Below are 11,821 nucleotides of genomic sequence, written 5' to 3'. Positions count from 1 at the left end.
GTTCCGTTTGTTTGGGTTGTGCTGCACAGCATGCAGGATCTCTGTCCCCGAACAGGGGTTGAACTCTGGCCCTGGCAGTGCGAGTCCAGTAGTAACCATGGACCGCTAGGAAGCCCCGGGGTATCTCATTTATGATGCGTGTTTTGAACTCACTTTCCAAGAAGTGTCGTATTGGTTATCATCCTACCCGCAGTGGGTGAAGGGGCCCATCTTGCCATCCCCCCACAGCAGTGGGCATCACCCTGTTCCTGGCCACCACCTGGCACGTACTTGGTGCTTAGAGATCGTAGTACACATTTGGACTGAGGAGCCCCGCTTGCAGTGGTGGTTAGCACTGTGTGAGGGCTGGACCTCTGCCAGAGGCTCTGGAGGATCCACGCGTCCGCCAGGAGCTGTGGGCACTTGTCACCATTCTCCATACCTGAGCCCCCCACACACCCATGCACACACACACACATGCACACACATGCACGCACACATGCACGCACACACATGCACGCACGCACGCAGACGCACACACATGCACGTACACAGACGCGCACGTGCACACAGACATGCACATACGCACATGCATGCATGCACACATGCACACGCACACGCAAGCACGCACATGCACACGCACACACATGCACACGCACACACATGCACACGCATGCAGACACACGCACGTACACAGACGTGCACTACACACAGACATGCATGTACGCACACGCATGTGCACACACGCACGTACACAGACATGCACACAGACATGCACGCGCACACATGCACGCACTCGTGCAGGCGGACACTGTCAGGTTGGGGGTGCAGGGAGTCCAGTCTCAAGCAGCTCACTTGTTACCTGCTTCACGCGCTGGGCTCTGCCCATGGTCCCCGCGCCTCCCTGCCCCCCACCCCCCGCTCCCCCGCCTCGGGCCTGGTGCTCCTGCAGCCTGGTGGCTGCATGCTGCTGCTGCTGCTAAGTCGCTTCAGTCGTGTCCGACTCTGTGCCACCCCATAGACAGCAGCCCACCAGGCTCCCCCGTCCCTGGGATCCTCCAGGCAAGAACACTGGAGTGGGTTGCCATTTTCTTCTCCAATGCATGAAAGTGAAAAGCGAAACTGAAGTCGCTCAGTCGCGTCCGACTCTTAGCGACCCCATGGACTGCAGCCCACCAGGCTTCTCCATGGGATTTTCCGGGCAAGAGTACTGGAGTGGGGTGCCATTGCCTTCTCCTGCCCACCTGTAAACACCTGGCCGAGGTCCTGGGGCAGCTGCCGCCTGCTTCCTGGTAGTGAAGCAGAGCTGGTCCCTCCCAGCGCGAAGCCCACCTGCACTCGAGGGCTCGGGAGGGTTTTCAGGGAGCCTGCTGGGGGCCGCTAGTCCGGCCTTCCCTCCCAGGCCAGGTGACCGCTCCTCTGAGAGGAGGCCTGGAGGGCGGGTCATGGGCTCGCGTCCGTAGGGCTCAGTTCCGTGTGCAGACAGCCCCCTTCTCTGCCTCTGCTCCACCAGCTCACCCGGCGGCTGCCGCCCATCAAGGAGCCGAAGCCGAGGCTGCAGAAGCTCTTCCGGGACTTCTGGCTGTACTCGGTGCTGATGGGGTTCGCCGTGGAGGGCTCAGGTAGGGGCCCCCCCGGGGGCAGTGCAGAGCGAGGCCCAGGGTCCTGACAGGGCGTGTGCGCACGTGCAGGACGGCCAGTGTGGCTGCTGCCTCCACCGTGAGGACGTGGTTTAGGGTTCTGGGAACACCACGTGCCTTCGGGACCCTGCCCCGCTTAGGAAACGGACTTGTTTCTGTCCCCATCCTGGGGACAGGCACGGGGCCCATGGCTAGAGCTGCTCTCAGCAGGGCCCCAGTGGGGCGCCTCCCGAGCCAGGTGGCACCTCAGCCCTCCCTGTCTCGCAGGACTCTGGCCCGAGGAGTGGTATGAGGGGGTCTGTGAGATCGCCACCAAGTCCCCGCTGCTCACCTTTCCCAGCAAAGAGCCTCTGCGGTCCGTCCTCCAGTACAACTCGGCCATGAAGAACGACACGGTTACGCCTGTAAGGATGCCTCCCTGCCAAGCACGGCGCTCCAGGCGGGGTTTGGGGAAGCTCCTGGGGATGAGAGGGCTGGTCCTGCGTGTCCGTGGCTATGGGGCCGGTTTCGGGGTGGGGTCGCCTGCACTCACGCAGCCCCGCCGCCTACAGGCCGAGCTGAGTGAGCTGCGCAGCACCATCGTCAACCTTCTGGACCCGGCCCCCGAGGTGTCCGCCCTCATCGGCAAGCTGGACTTCGCCATGTCCACCTACCTGCTGTCCGTCTACCGGCTGGAGTACATGAGGTGCGCGGGTTGGCCCTGTGTGCACTGTCCCGGCTCGGGCTGTGCCGCTCCTCCTGGCTCATCAGCGTCCTTAGAAGTGCCAGCCCGGGCTCCCACTCTCCCGTGTGCACCTCCTTCCTGAGCCCCCGATGCCCCCGGGCTCCAGTGCTGCGGCCGCCTGCGCTTGGGGCCAGGCCGCTGAACTGTCACCAGAGCAGCCGCCAGCCCTGCACATGGCCCTGGCGGCCCTGGGAGGGGGCAGCCATTCTCGCGGCCTCGCCCACTGGGCAGTGTTGCGGGCCCGAGCTGTGCGCTCACCCAGGCCACCCTGCAGGGTCCTGCGCTCCAGCGACCCCGCCCGCTTCCAGGTGATGTTCTGCTACTTCGAGGACAAGGCCATCCAGAAGGACAAGTCCGGTAGGTGGCAGCGGGGGCCTCTGACGTGCGCCGGGGTTCAGCGGTGTAAGCGGAGAGTGCTCCCTGTGTACGTGGAGAAGGCAGCTCCGCGGCGCCGCATGCCGCCTCAGAAACACGAGTGTAGCGCCTGCCCGGGCCCCTGGGAGCGGGGCTGTGCTGGGCAGCTCGTGGCTGAGGAGCAGTCTTGCTCCTGGACACTGCTGCTGCGAGGACCAAGGCCAGGGTGCAGAACCCAAACGTGGATCCGTTTCTGTGGTTTTGCTTAAAAGAAGGGAAGATACATTAGGACGTGTATCTTGAGGGCCTTGGGGAGGTGGTGTGCACGTGTCCCTGTGAGCGTGTGTGTGTGTGTGTGTCTAACTTTATTTCTTCCACTGCTGGTGCTTTAGTCACTAAGTCGTTATGGTTCAGTGACAAGTCACTAAGTTATGACCCCACGGACTGCGGCCTGCCAGGCTCCTCTGTCCATGGGGATTCTCCAGGCAAGAGTACTGGAGTGGGGTGCCATTTTCTTCTCTAGAGGATCTTCTCGACCCAGGGATCAAACCCAGGTCTCCTGCATTGCAGGCAGATTCTTAACCAACTGAGCCCCCAGGGAAGCCCATTTCTTCCACCAAGTGTTTGTAAATTAGCGACTGTAGTTGTTTCTCTCATGTGATCAGGAAAGAGGGAGACCAGGAAAGAGCCACGGGGTCCAGGGAGAGGTCGGGCAGCTGTGTAGGGCCACCCCTGGTGTCAGTGACCAGGTAGGAAGGGTGCCCCGCAGCTGATGGGCAGAGATGTCCCACAAGCAGCGGTTAGAGGGGCTGGTCAGCCAAGAGCAGACAGCTCGCCATGGGGTACCTGCTCCTCCTGGGGCACCCTGCGTGCCGCAGCAGGCCTGCTGCTCCTGAGCAGAACCAGCGGCTCCCACAGGCCTCAGCAGCAGGACCTGCGGGCCACGCCTGGTTTAAGGCCGTGTCCTCCTTTCCTGGGGAGCTTTCGGGACATGAGTCTGTGAGACATGAGGACTCGCAGGCCCCCGGGTGCTGTGCACAGACCGAGGCTCACCGTCCCAGCAGGACCACACTCGAACCTCTCTGTGCCATCAAAGCGTGCCCGTCACTGAAGCCCTAGTGAAGCGAACCTAACGTAAGGAAAGGGGTGAAACCACGTAGAGGTACTGAAATTGAGGCAGCAGAGAGAAGAGACGCATGGCCTAGGCGCTATTTGCCAGTGTTAGTGAGAGAGCAGAGGCAGGCTGCTGCGTCGCTGCGTGGGCCGTGTGCTGACTTGGAGCGCCTGTAAGGGGCTGGGGGAGCATCCCGGTGCAGCCGGGGGCGCGGGCGGCCCCGCTGACGCCCCTGTGTCACAGGGGTGCTTGTAAGGGGCTGGTGGAGCAGCCGGGGGGCGGGCGGCCCCCGCTGACGCCCCTGTGTCACAGGGATGATGCAGTGTGTGATCGCCGTCGCCGACAAGGTGTTCGACGCCTTCCTGAACATGATGGCGGAGAAAGTAAGCCTCGGGGGGGCGCCTGCGTGCCCGCCGGAATGCACGTGCAGGGCCTGCAGCGTGTGTGCTCCGAACCCAGGCCAAGACCAGGGAGAACGAGGAGGAGCTGGAGCGGCACGCGCAGTTCCTGCTGGTCAGCTTCAACCACGTCCACAAGCGCATCCGCAGGGTCGCCGACAAGTACCTGTCTGGGCTGGTGGACAAGTGAGCTCCACTCCCTGCTGCGCCGCGTGCCGCCCCCCAGCCGTGGCCCCCCCAGGCCCCGGGTGTCCCCCTGGCCCACAGGAGGACCAGGCCCACCCTGACCCCCTGCACCCCACGCTGTCCCTGCCGTGCCGGGAGCCTCGTGGGAATGACTGCCGCGGGAGGGTGCTGAGGGCGGCCCGGGCCTGCCCCCACGGCCCCGTGACGGCTTCAGACAGCAAACGGGCCTCTGTGGTCGCCGGAGCAGTTGCCGTCCAGGCGGGGCCGGAGGGCGTGTCTGAACCGGTCTCCACACCTGTAGCCTGCTCCGTGAGCCCCCGGCTCCCGGCAGCTCCTCCTGTGTACCCCAAGGTGCCACACACACACGGCTGCTAGTTACACTTGGACTTCCTGCGTATGCAGACAGTGCCCCAGCCCCTGTTGTTCAAGGGTCCTGTCTTGCCCTGTTCGGTGTGGGAGCAGGGGGCTGTGGATGGAAACAGAGAGGGCCCCGTGGGGAGCAGGGCGGCCAGGACAATGGGGTTGGGTGGTCTCAGGAGCACAGCTCCGGGCGGGGGGCTCTGGGCCTTGAGCAGGGGGCTCTGGGTGCAGGTTCCCCCACTTGCTCTGGAGCGGGACGGTGCTGAAGACCATGCTGGACATCCTGCAGACCCTGTCCCTGTCGCTGAGCGCTGTGAGTGCCCCACCCGCCCCGCCGAGCCTGCCTCACGCCCCAAGTGGGGGGTGGGGGGCGCGCGTCACAGATGGGCAGGGGCAGGGAGGGAGGCGCCTGTGGGGATGTGGTGTGAGGCGGGCCCTGTGCTTCCAGGACATCCACAAGGACCAGCCATACTACGACATTCCCGACGTGCCCTACCGCATCACCGTCCCAGACACCTACGAGGCCCGAGAGGTAGGCAGGTGGGGCCGGGCGGGGCCCGGGGCCACAGTCCAGTCCTGGGGCGCTGAGTGCTGCCTGCCCTCACCCCCTCTGCCAGAGCATTGTCAAAGATTTCGCTGCGCGCTGCGGGATGATCCTTCAGGAGGCCATGAAGTGGGCGCCCACGGTCACCAAGTCCCACCTGCAGGTACTTCCGTGAGGTCAGCGGGAAGAGGCCTTGGTGAGCTCCCTCCACCTGTCGGGAGCTTTACCCAGATGGTGTGCTCAAACCACACACGGCTCTGGTGTGACGGGCCAAGGACATGGGGGCACCTGGGGCAGATGTGCCAGTCCGGGCTGGGGCGTGCAGTGGGACTGCGGAGGGGCTCAGGGCAGCTGACCGGGGAGTGTGGCGCCGGCGGGGTGGTGCCAGCTTGGAGGCTCGGCTGGAGCCCCCCTGCCACGCAGAGGCGTGCCTTGCCTCCAAGGTGACCGGGTCCCGTGACAGGAGTACCTGAGCAAGCACCAGAACTGGGTATCGGGGCTGTCGCAGCACACCGGGCTGGCCATGGCCACCGAGAGCGTCCTGCACTACGCCGGCTACAACAAGCAGAGCACGAGCCTCGGGGTACGTGTGCGGGTGTTGGGGGCCGGCCCCCGCCTGGGGAGCTCGCAGCAGACCCCAGGCTCAGGAGCTACAGCCTGTGCTTCTGACGGAGAGTGGCGGCCAGTCCTCTGCGGGATCCGGTCCACGCAGTAGATGGGGTCATGCTGGACGGCGCGGCCACTGAGGTGTGTTTGCAGGCGACACAGCTCACAGAACGGCCAGCCTGTGTCAAGAAGGACTACTCCAACTTCATGGCTTCCCTGAACCTGCGCAACCGCTATGCGGGCGAGGTACCTCCCCTGCCCGCCCGCCCGCCTCCTCCCCGCCTGGGGGTGGCGGGAGGTCCATCTCTGCGGAAGGTCCAGTCTTTGAAAGGGGTGGGAGCTCTTCTCAAGTCTTGTGAAAGAAAAAAACATCTGACTCAAGAAGCCCCCTGCCCTGGGGGTCCATCCAGAACGCTGGGAGCAGCAGGTGCTTCTGGAGAGGAGCTCTGGGGGCAGGGCTGGGCTGCGGGGACAGCCTGGCACTCGGCGCGGGCACAGAGCCGTGGGCAGGGTGGCCGGGCTACGTGCACCTCCGCTGCCTGCAGGTGTACGGGATGATCCGGTTCTCGGACGCCACAGGCCACACATCGGACCTGAACAAGATGATGGTCCAGGAGCTGAAGGCTGCGCTGGGCGCCGGTGACGCTCAGCAGTACACGCAGGCCATGTTCAAGCTGACGGCCATGCTCATCAGCAGCAGAGGTGCTGGCCCAGGGGCCGCGGCCGGCCGTGCGTGGGGGTGGGGGCCGCGGGCCTGCCTGTCGGGGCCTCTGAACGGCACCCCCTGGTTGCAGACTGTGACCCGCAGCTCCTCCACCACCTGTGCTGGGGCCCCCTGCAGATGTTCAACGAGCACGGCATGGAGACCGCCCTGGCCTGCTGGGAGTGGCTGCTGGCCGGCAAGAACGGGGTGGAAGTGCCGGTAAGACGCTGGCCATGGGGCCCGAGGGGTGGAGAACCAGCCTTGGCCCCCTGGCTGTGGAGCATGGAGACCCCGGGCAAGCCCCCTTGTCCTCCCGGGGCCTCGCATGTCAGCAAGACGGTGTTGTGAAAGCCTGACCCCAGGAACGTCTCCCAGGTTAGAGGGTTCTTGGGTTCAGGGACCGGCGCTGCCTGACACTGTTGTTCCCCCAGCGCTCGGCAGGGGGAGCCCTCGCTCTGCCGGTGGCTTCCATCCCTGTTGTGTCCAACTCTTGGACTGTAGCCCGCCAGGCTCCTCTGTCCATGGGATTCTCCAGGCAAGAGTACTGGAGTGGGTTGCCATTTCCTTCTCCAGGAGATTTTTCCGACCCGGGGACCTAACCCGGGTCTCCCACACTGCAGGCAGACGCAACCGTCTGAGCCACCAGGGTGCCTGTGCTCATCCACAGCAACCAGGTCCCAGCCGCCCAGGAGGCAGCCCCTGTCCATGTTTCTGGACTTCCTGCTGGAGGCCCAAGGAGAGGAAGGTCGTCTGAAACATCTGAAAACAGATCTGTGTTTCCAAGAGTCCCATTAACTTCCATGGTAACATGGACGGGCCTAGTTTTTCCTGCTTTTATTAAGCTGAGATGCATGGTCAGAAGGGGGTTCTGTGTTCTTGCCCCTGAGGGGGTTAGCTGGATAATTTCCAAGGATGCAACTGGGGTGTTCCAGGCAGGGGCACACTCGCGGCTGAGGTGAGGGGTCACTGGCCCTGCCCACACAGAGGGAGGTTGGCCGGGGCTGGGCTGTCTTCAGGGCCCGTGGCAGGTTCTGACCGCATGCCCAGGGTGATGGCATGGGCCCTGCACCCTGTGCCCACCTGGCCACCTCACGCGGCTCTTACCTCTGTGGGGAGGGGGCTCTGTGGTCACGCTGCGTGCCGTCCCATCAGAGCTTGTGCGTGACTCGTCTGCATCTGTGTCGCTGCTGTGCGTGACACGCACCTTGTAGGGCTGTGTGTGTTGTTGGGCTTTTCCTAAGCTGGCAGGTCTGTCCAAACCATGTCTGCTCCTCACATGCTCCTGTGAGCCCAGGTCTGCGGTTCTCTTCCACACTCTGGGCTGCAGGCAGCGGGAACACGCACCTTCATCCTGCACAGTGGCAGGTTTTCCCAGATCTGCGGTCCTGAATTGACACTTGTGTTGTTTCGGATCTTTGATTTTTTAATAACTTGAGTCTTATGTGCCTGTGTATGATTTCCTGTGTATTTTATGTTGGGACTTGTTGAACTTACTAAATTTAGAGATTTCAGACTTTCCATCACACTTGCAAAATTTCAGGCCAGTGTTTCATGGAGTATATTTTTTACCCCATTTTCCCCGTCTCCTCACTTGGGCTCGTCTCGGACCTCGAGACAGTGGCCGTGCCCGCGGACACCGGCATTCCCGTGGGCCGCTCTCCCCGTCTCGCACTCTGGCCCACTTCAGGGGGATCCGTGCGGTGTCCCCGGACGCTCTCCTGCCTTACGCGTGCTGTTGGTAATCCACTTTTAGTATTAAGTTTTATTTCAGGTATTATAATTCTCAGACCTAGGGTTCCTATTTCTTTCTTACGCTTTGTATTTCTTTGCTGACAAATCTCTGTTCACCTCTTCTACCTTTGAATATATTTGTAGCGATTACTTGATAATTCTCGCCTGCTTGGTTAACTAGCATCAGGGTCATCTGTGCTAAAGGTGGTGCCTGTGGACCCGCTCGCCCACGGGGCCTGGGCGGCGGGGGCTCCGCCTGGTGTCTGGTGGCTGCAGTGAAGGCCACGCCCTGAGGGCGGAGGCTTGGCAGAGAAGGGTGGCGCTTCCTGGGTTACACCCGCCCTCACTTTCCGCCCTCACTTTCTTATTTTTTCACCAAAACTAGGAGAGGGCTTTGGGAAGGGTTTTTCTGCCCAGCGCTTTGCTTTTTATTTGGGGTCTGTGAGACTCCAGCCTGCCTCCTGCCGTCACCGGTCACTAGGCTGGCTCGAGGTCTCAGCCTTGGTAGGACCGTCCGCCACTTATGGCAGCCTTCACGCTGGCCCCGGGCGTGCCAGGGAAACACCACCTGTGGAGAGCCGCTCCTGGCACGCTCTCTGCCCACCGCACTCGTCGGCCCCCCGGTTCCACGCTGGTTCCTGTCCTCTGGCCCTTGCTGCGGGCTCAGGGATGCCGGCCGGCTGTTGCCTGCCGCGCCTCCACAGGGAGCTGAGGGCCGGACCCGGCCACGCCTCAGCAGAGAGGGGCCGCACCCTTTATTGCTGTGTTTTCAGTTTCTGGACTTTGCTGTTACCAGGCAGTGTGTGCTGTTACAGAGGGCATGAAGGTGGGCAGACAGATCAGCTGCAGCCCTAACTCGGAGGCGAGCCCTGCCGGCTTCCTGCCGTCTTTTTTGGGTTCATGGGAAGATAAAACGCGAGCAGCCTTGTTGACCTCGTGCAGCACAGGGATCTGGGCCTTAGTGCCACTGAGGTGGGAGGGAATTCTGGCCCCTGGTTCAAGTGCACGGGCCCAGCCTGGCCCCGCCGCCCCCTGGCTGTAAATGCCCAGAAAGAAGCCTCACTGCACAGCAAGCCTTAGCAGATGCTGTCAGGTCGACCTTTTACCTCTAAGGCATCTTCAGAATCTGACCACCTCCCTGCCCTGAAAGGAGTCAGTTCAGTTCACTCGTTCCGTCACGTCCAGCTCTTTGCGATCCCATGGACTGCAGCGCACCAGGCTTCCCTGTCCATCAACAACTCCCAGAGCTTGCTCGAACTCGGGTCCATCCGGTTGGTGATGCCATCCCACCGTCTCATCCCCTGTCGTCCCCTCTCCTCCTGCCCTCGGTCTTTCCCAGCATCAGGGTCTTTTCCCATGAGTCAGCTCTTCGCATCCAGTGGCCAAAGTATTGGAGCTTCAGCTTCAGCATCAGTTCTTCCAATGAATTTTTAGGACTGATCTCCTTTAGGATGGACTTGTTGGATCTCCTTGCAGTCCAAGGGACTCTCTAGAGTCTTCTCCAACACCGCAGTTCAAAAGCATCGATTCTTCGGCACTCAGCTTTCTTTATGGTCCAACTCTGGCGTCCGTACGTGACCCCTGGGAACCATCGCTTTGACTAGGCGACCTTTGTTGGCAAAGTAACGTCTCTGCTTTTGAATATACTGTCTAGATTGGTCATAGCTTTTCTTCCAAGGAGTAAGCGTCTTTTAATTTCATGGCTGCAGTCACCATCTGCAGTGATTTGGGAGCCCAAGAAAAGAATGTCTGTCACTGTTTCCATGGTTTCCCCATCTATTTGCCATGAAGTGATGGGACCAGATGCCATGATCTTAGTTTTTTGAATGTTGAATTTTAAGCCAGCTTTTTCACTCTCCTCTTTCACTTTCATGAGGAGGCTCTTTAGTTCTTCAATTTCTGCCATAAGGGTGGTGTCATCTGCATATCTGAGGTTATTGATATTTCTCCCAGCAATCTTGATTCCAGCTTGTGCTTCATCTAGCCTGGCATTTCATATGATGTACTCTGCATATAAGTCAACTATGCCAGTATACATCCTTGACATACTCCTTTACCAATTTTGGAACCACTCCATTGTTCCATGTCCGGTTCTAACTGTTGCTTCTTGACCTGCATACGGGTTTCTCAGGAGGCAGGTAAGATGGTCTGGTATTCCCATGTCTTTTAAGAATTTTCCAGTTTGTTGTGATCCACACAAAGGCTTTGGCATAGTCAGTGAAGCAGATGTTTTTCTGGAATTCTCTTGCTTTCTCGATGATCCAGCGGATGTTGGCGATTTGATCTCTGGTTCCTCTGCCTTTTCTAAATCCAACTTGAACATCTGGGAGTTCTCAGTTCATGTGCTGTTGAAGCCTGGCTTGGAGAATTTTGAGCATTACTTTATTAGCGTGTGAGATGAGTGCAATTGTGCGGTAGTTTGAGCATTCTTTGGCATTGCCCTTCTTCAGGATTGGAACGAAAACTGACCTTTTCCAGTCCTGTGGCCACTGTTGAGTTTTCCAAATTAGCTGGCATATTGAGTGCAGCACTTTCACAGCATCGTCTTTCAGGATTTGAAATCGCTCCACTGGAATTCCTTACGTCCGCTAGCTTTGTTCGTAGTGCTACTTCCTAAGGCCCACATGACTTCACACTCTATGATGTCTGGCTCTAGGTGAGTCATCACACCATCGTGATTATCTTGGTCATGAAGATCTTTTTTGTACAGTTCGTCTGTGTATTGCCACCTCTTCTTAATACCTTCTGCTTCTGTTAGGTCCATAGCATTTCTGTCCTTTATTTTGCCCATCTTTGCATGAAATGTTCCCTTGGTATCTCTGATTTTCCTGAAGAGATCTCTAGTCTTTCCCATTCTATTATTTTTCTCTATCTCTTTGCATTTGGAAAGAGTTGCTGCCCTCCAAACCACACCTTGGTGGTGGGGACTCAGGCTCCACTTGGCCCCCACAGCTCTTCCCAGGTCTGGTTTGGGGCATGAAGGTGTCGTCGTGGGTCCGTGGGGTGGAGGTGGCACTGGGTTCTGGAGGCCCTGAGCAGGTGGTGCGGTCACATGTGGGCGTCCGGCTGTGGTCCTGGAGGGGCGTGTGGTGAAAGGCGGCCCGAGGTGGGGTCATCACGGGACTGTGGTGGTTTCATTTTTCTTCATACTACCTCAGTTTTCTTAGTTTCCAGCGAGCGTATACTCCTTTTATAATTAAAAACCAACAAGAAAACAGCAGGCGCCTTACTGTGCCTCACAGAGGTGCTGACGGCCGGGCTCTTGCAGTTCATGCGGGAGATGGCGGGGGCCTGGCAGATGACCGTGGAGCAGAAGTTCGGCCTGTTTTCTGCGGAGATGAAGGAAGCAGACCCCTTGGCCGCATCAGAAGCCAGTCAGCCCAAACCGTGTGCCCCTGAGGTGACCCCTCACTACATCTGGATCGACGTATGTGCCCCCCAGGCTCCTCCCACTCTTCCCCAGGCTTGGGGGCCACCCCGGG

The 11,821-nt window shown here is 60.1% G+C and overlaps 1 protein-coding gene across 3 annotated transcripts in view; it reads left to right on the top strand.

Moving 5' to 3' along the window:
• PI4KA (phosphatidylinositol 4-kinase alpha) overlaps positions 1 to 11,821 on the top strand; it is a 59,829-nt gene that overhangs the window by 37,328 nt on the left and 10,680 nt on the right. For 2 of the 3 annotated variants that reach the window (XM_086349128.1, XM_086349127.1), the window contains exons 20-33: positions 1,493 to 1,601; positions 1,887 to 2,023; positions 2,171 to 2,304; positions 2,618 to 2,700; positions 4,124 to 4,194; positions 4,271 to 4,395; positions 4,987 to 5,068; positions 5,204 to 5,287; positions 5,373 to 5,462; positions 5,763 to 5,882; positions 6,059 to 6,151; positions 6,451 to 6,607; positions 6,700 to 6,827; positions 11,608 to 11,766. In XM_086349128.1, the coding sequence (XP_086205254.1) occupies positions 1,493 to 1,601; positions 1,887 to 2,023; positions 2,171 to 2,304; positions 2,618 to 2,700; positions 4,124 to 4,194; positions 4,271 to 4,395; positions 4,987 to 5,068; positions 5,204 to 5,287; positions 5,373 to 5,462; positions 5,763 to 5,882; positions 6,059 to 6,151; positions 6,451 to 6,607; positions 6,700 to 6,827; positions 11,608 to 11,766 (1,572 nt within the window). Of the gene's footprint in view, positions 1 to 1,492; positions 1,602 to 1,886; positions 2,024 to 2,170; positions 2,305 to 2,617; positions 2,701 to 4,123; positions 4,195 to 4,270; positions 4,396 to 4,986; positions 5,069 to 5,203; positions 5,288 to 5,372; positions 5,463 to 5,762; positions 5,883 to 6,058; positions 6,152 to 6,450; positions 6,608 to 6,699; positions 6,828 to 7,228; positions 9,600 to 11,607; positions 11,767 to 11,821 lie in introns of those variants that run through there. The other variant, XM_086349130.1, reaches the window with a different exon arrangement.

This window comes from Bos grunniens, chromosome 17 (assembly GCF_055505025.1).
Source record: "Bos grunniens cultivar Pamir isolate PY7600 chromosome 17, Bosgru_T2T1.0, whole genome shotgun sequence".
In the NCBI taxonomy this organism is placed as follows: Eukaryota; Metazoa; Chordata; class Mammalia; order Artiodactyla; family Bovidae; genus Bos; species Bos grunniens.
The sequence above is the reverse complement of the archived record's forward strand: the minus strand, read 5'-3'. Positions and strand labels throughout refer to the sequence as shown.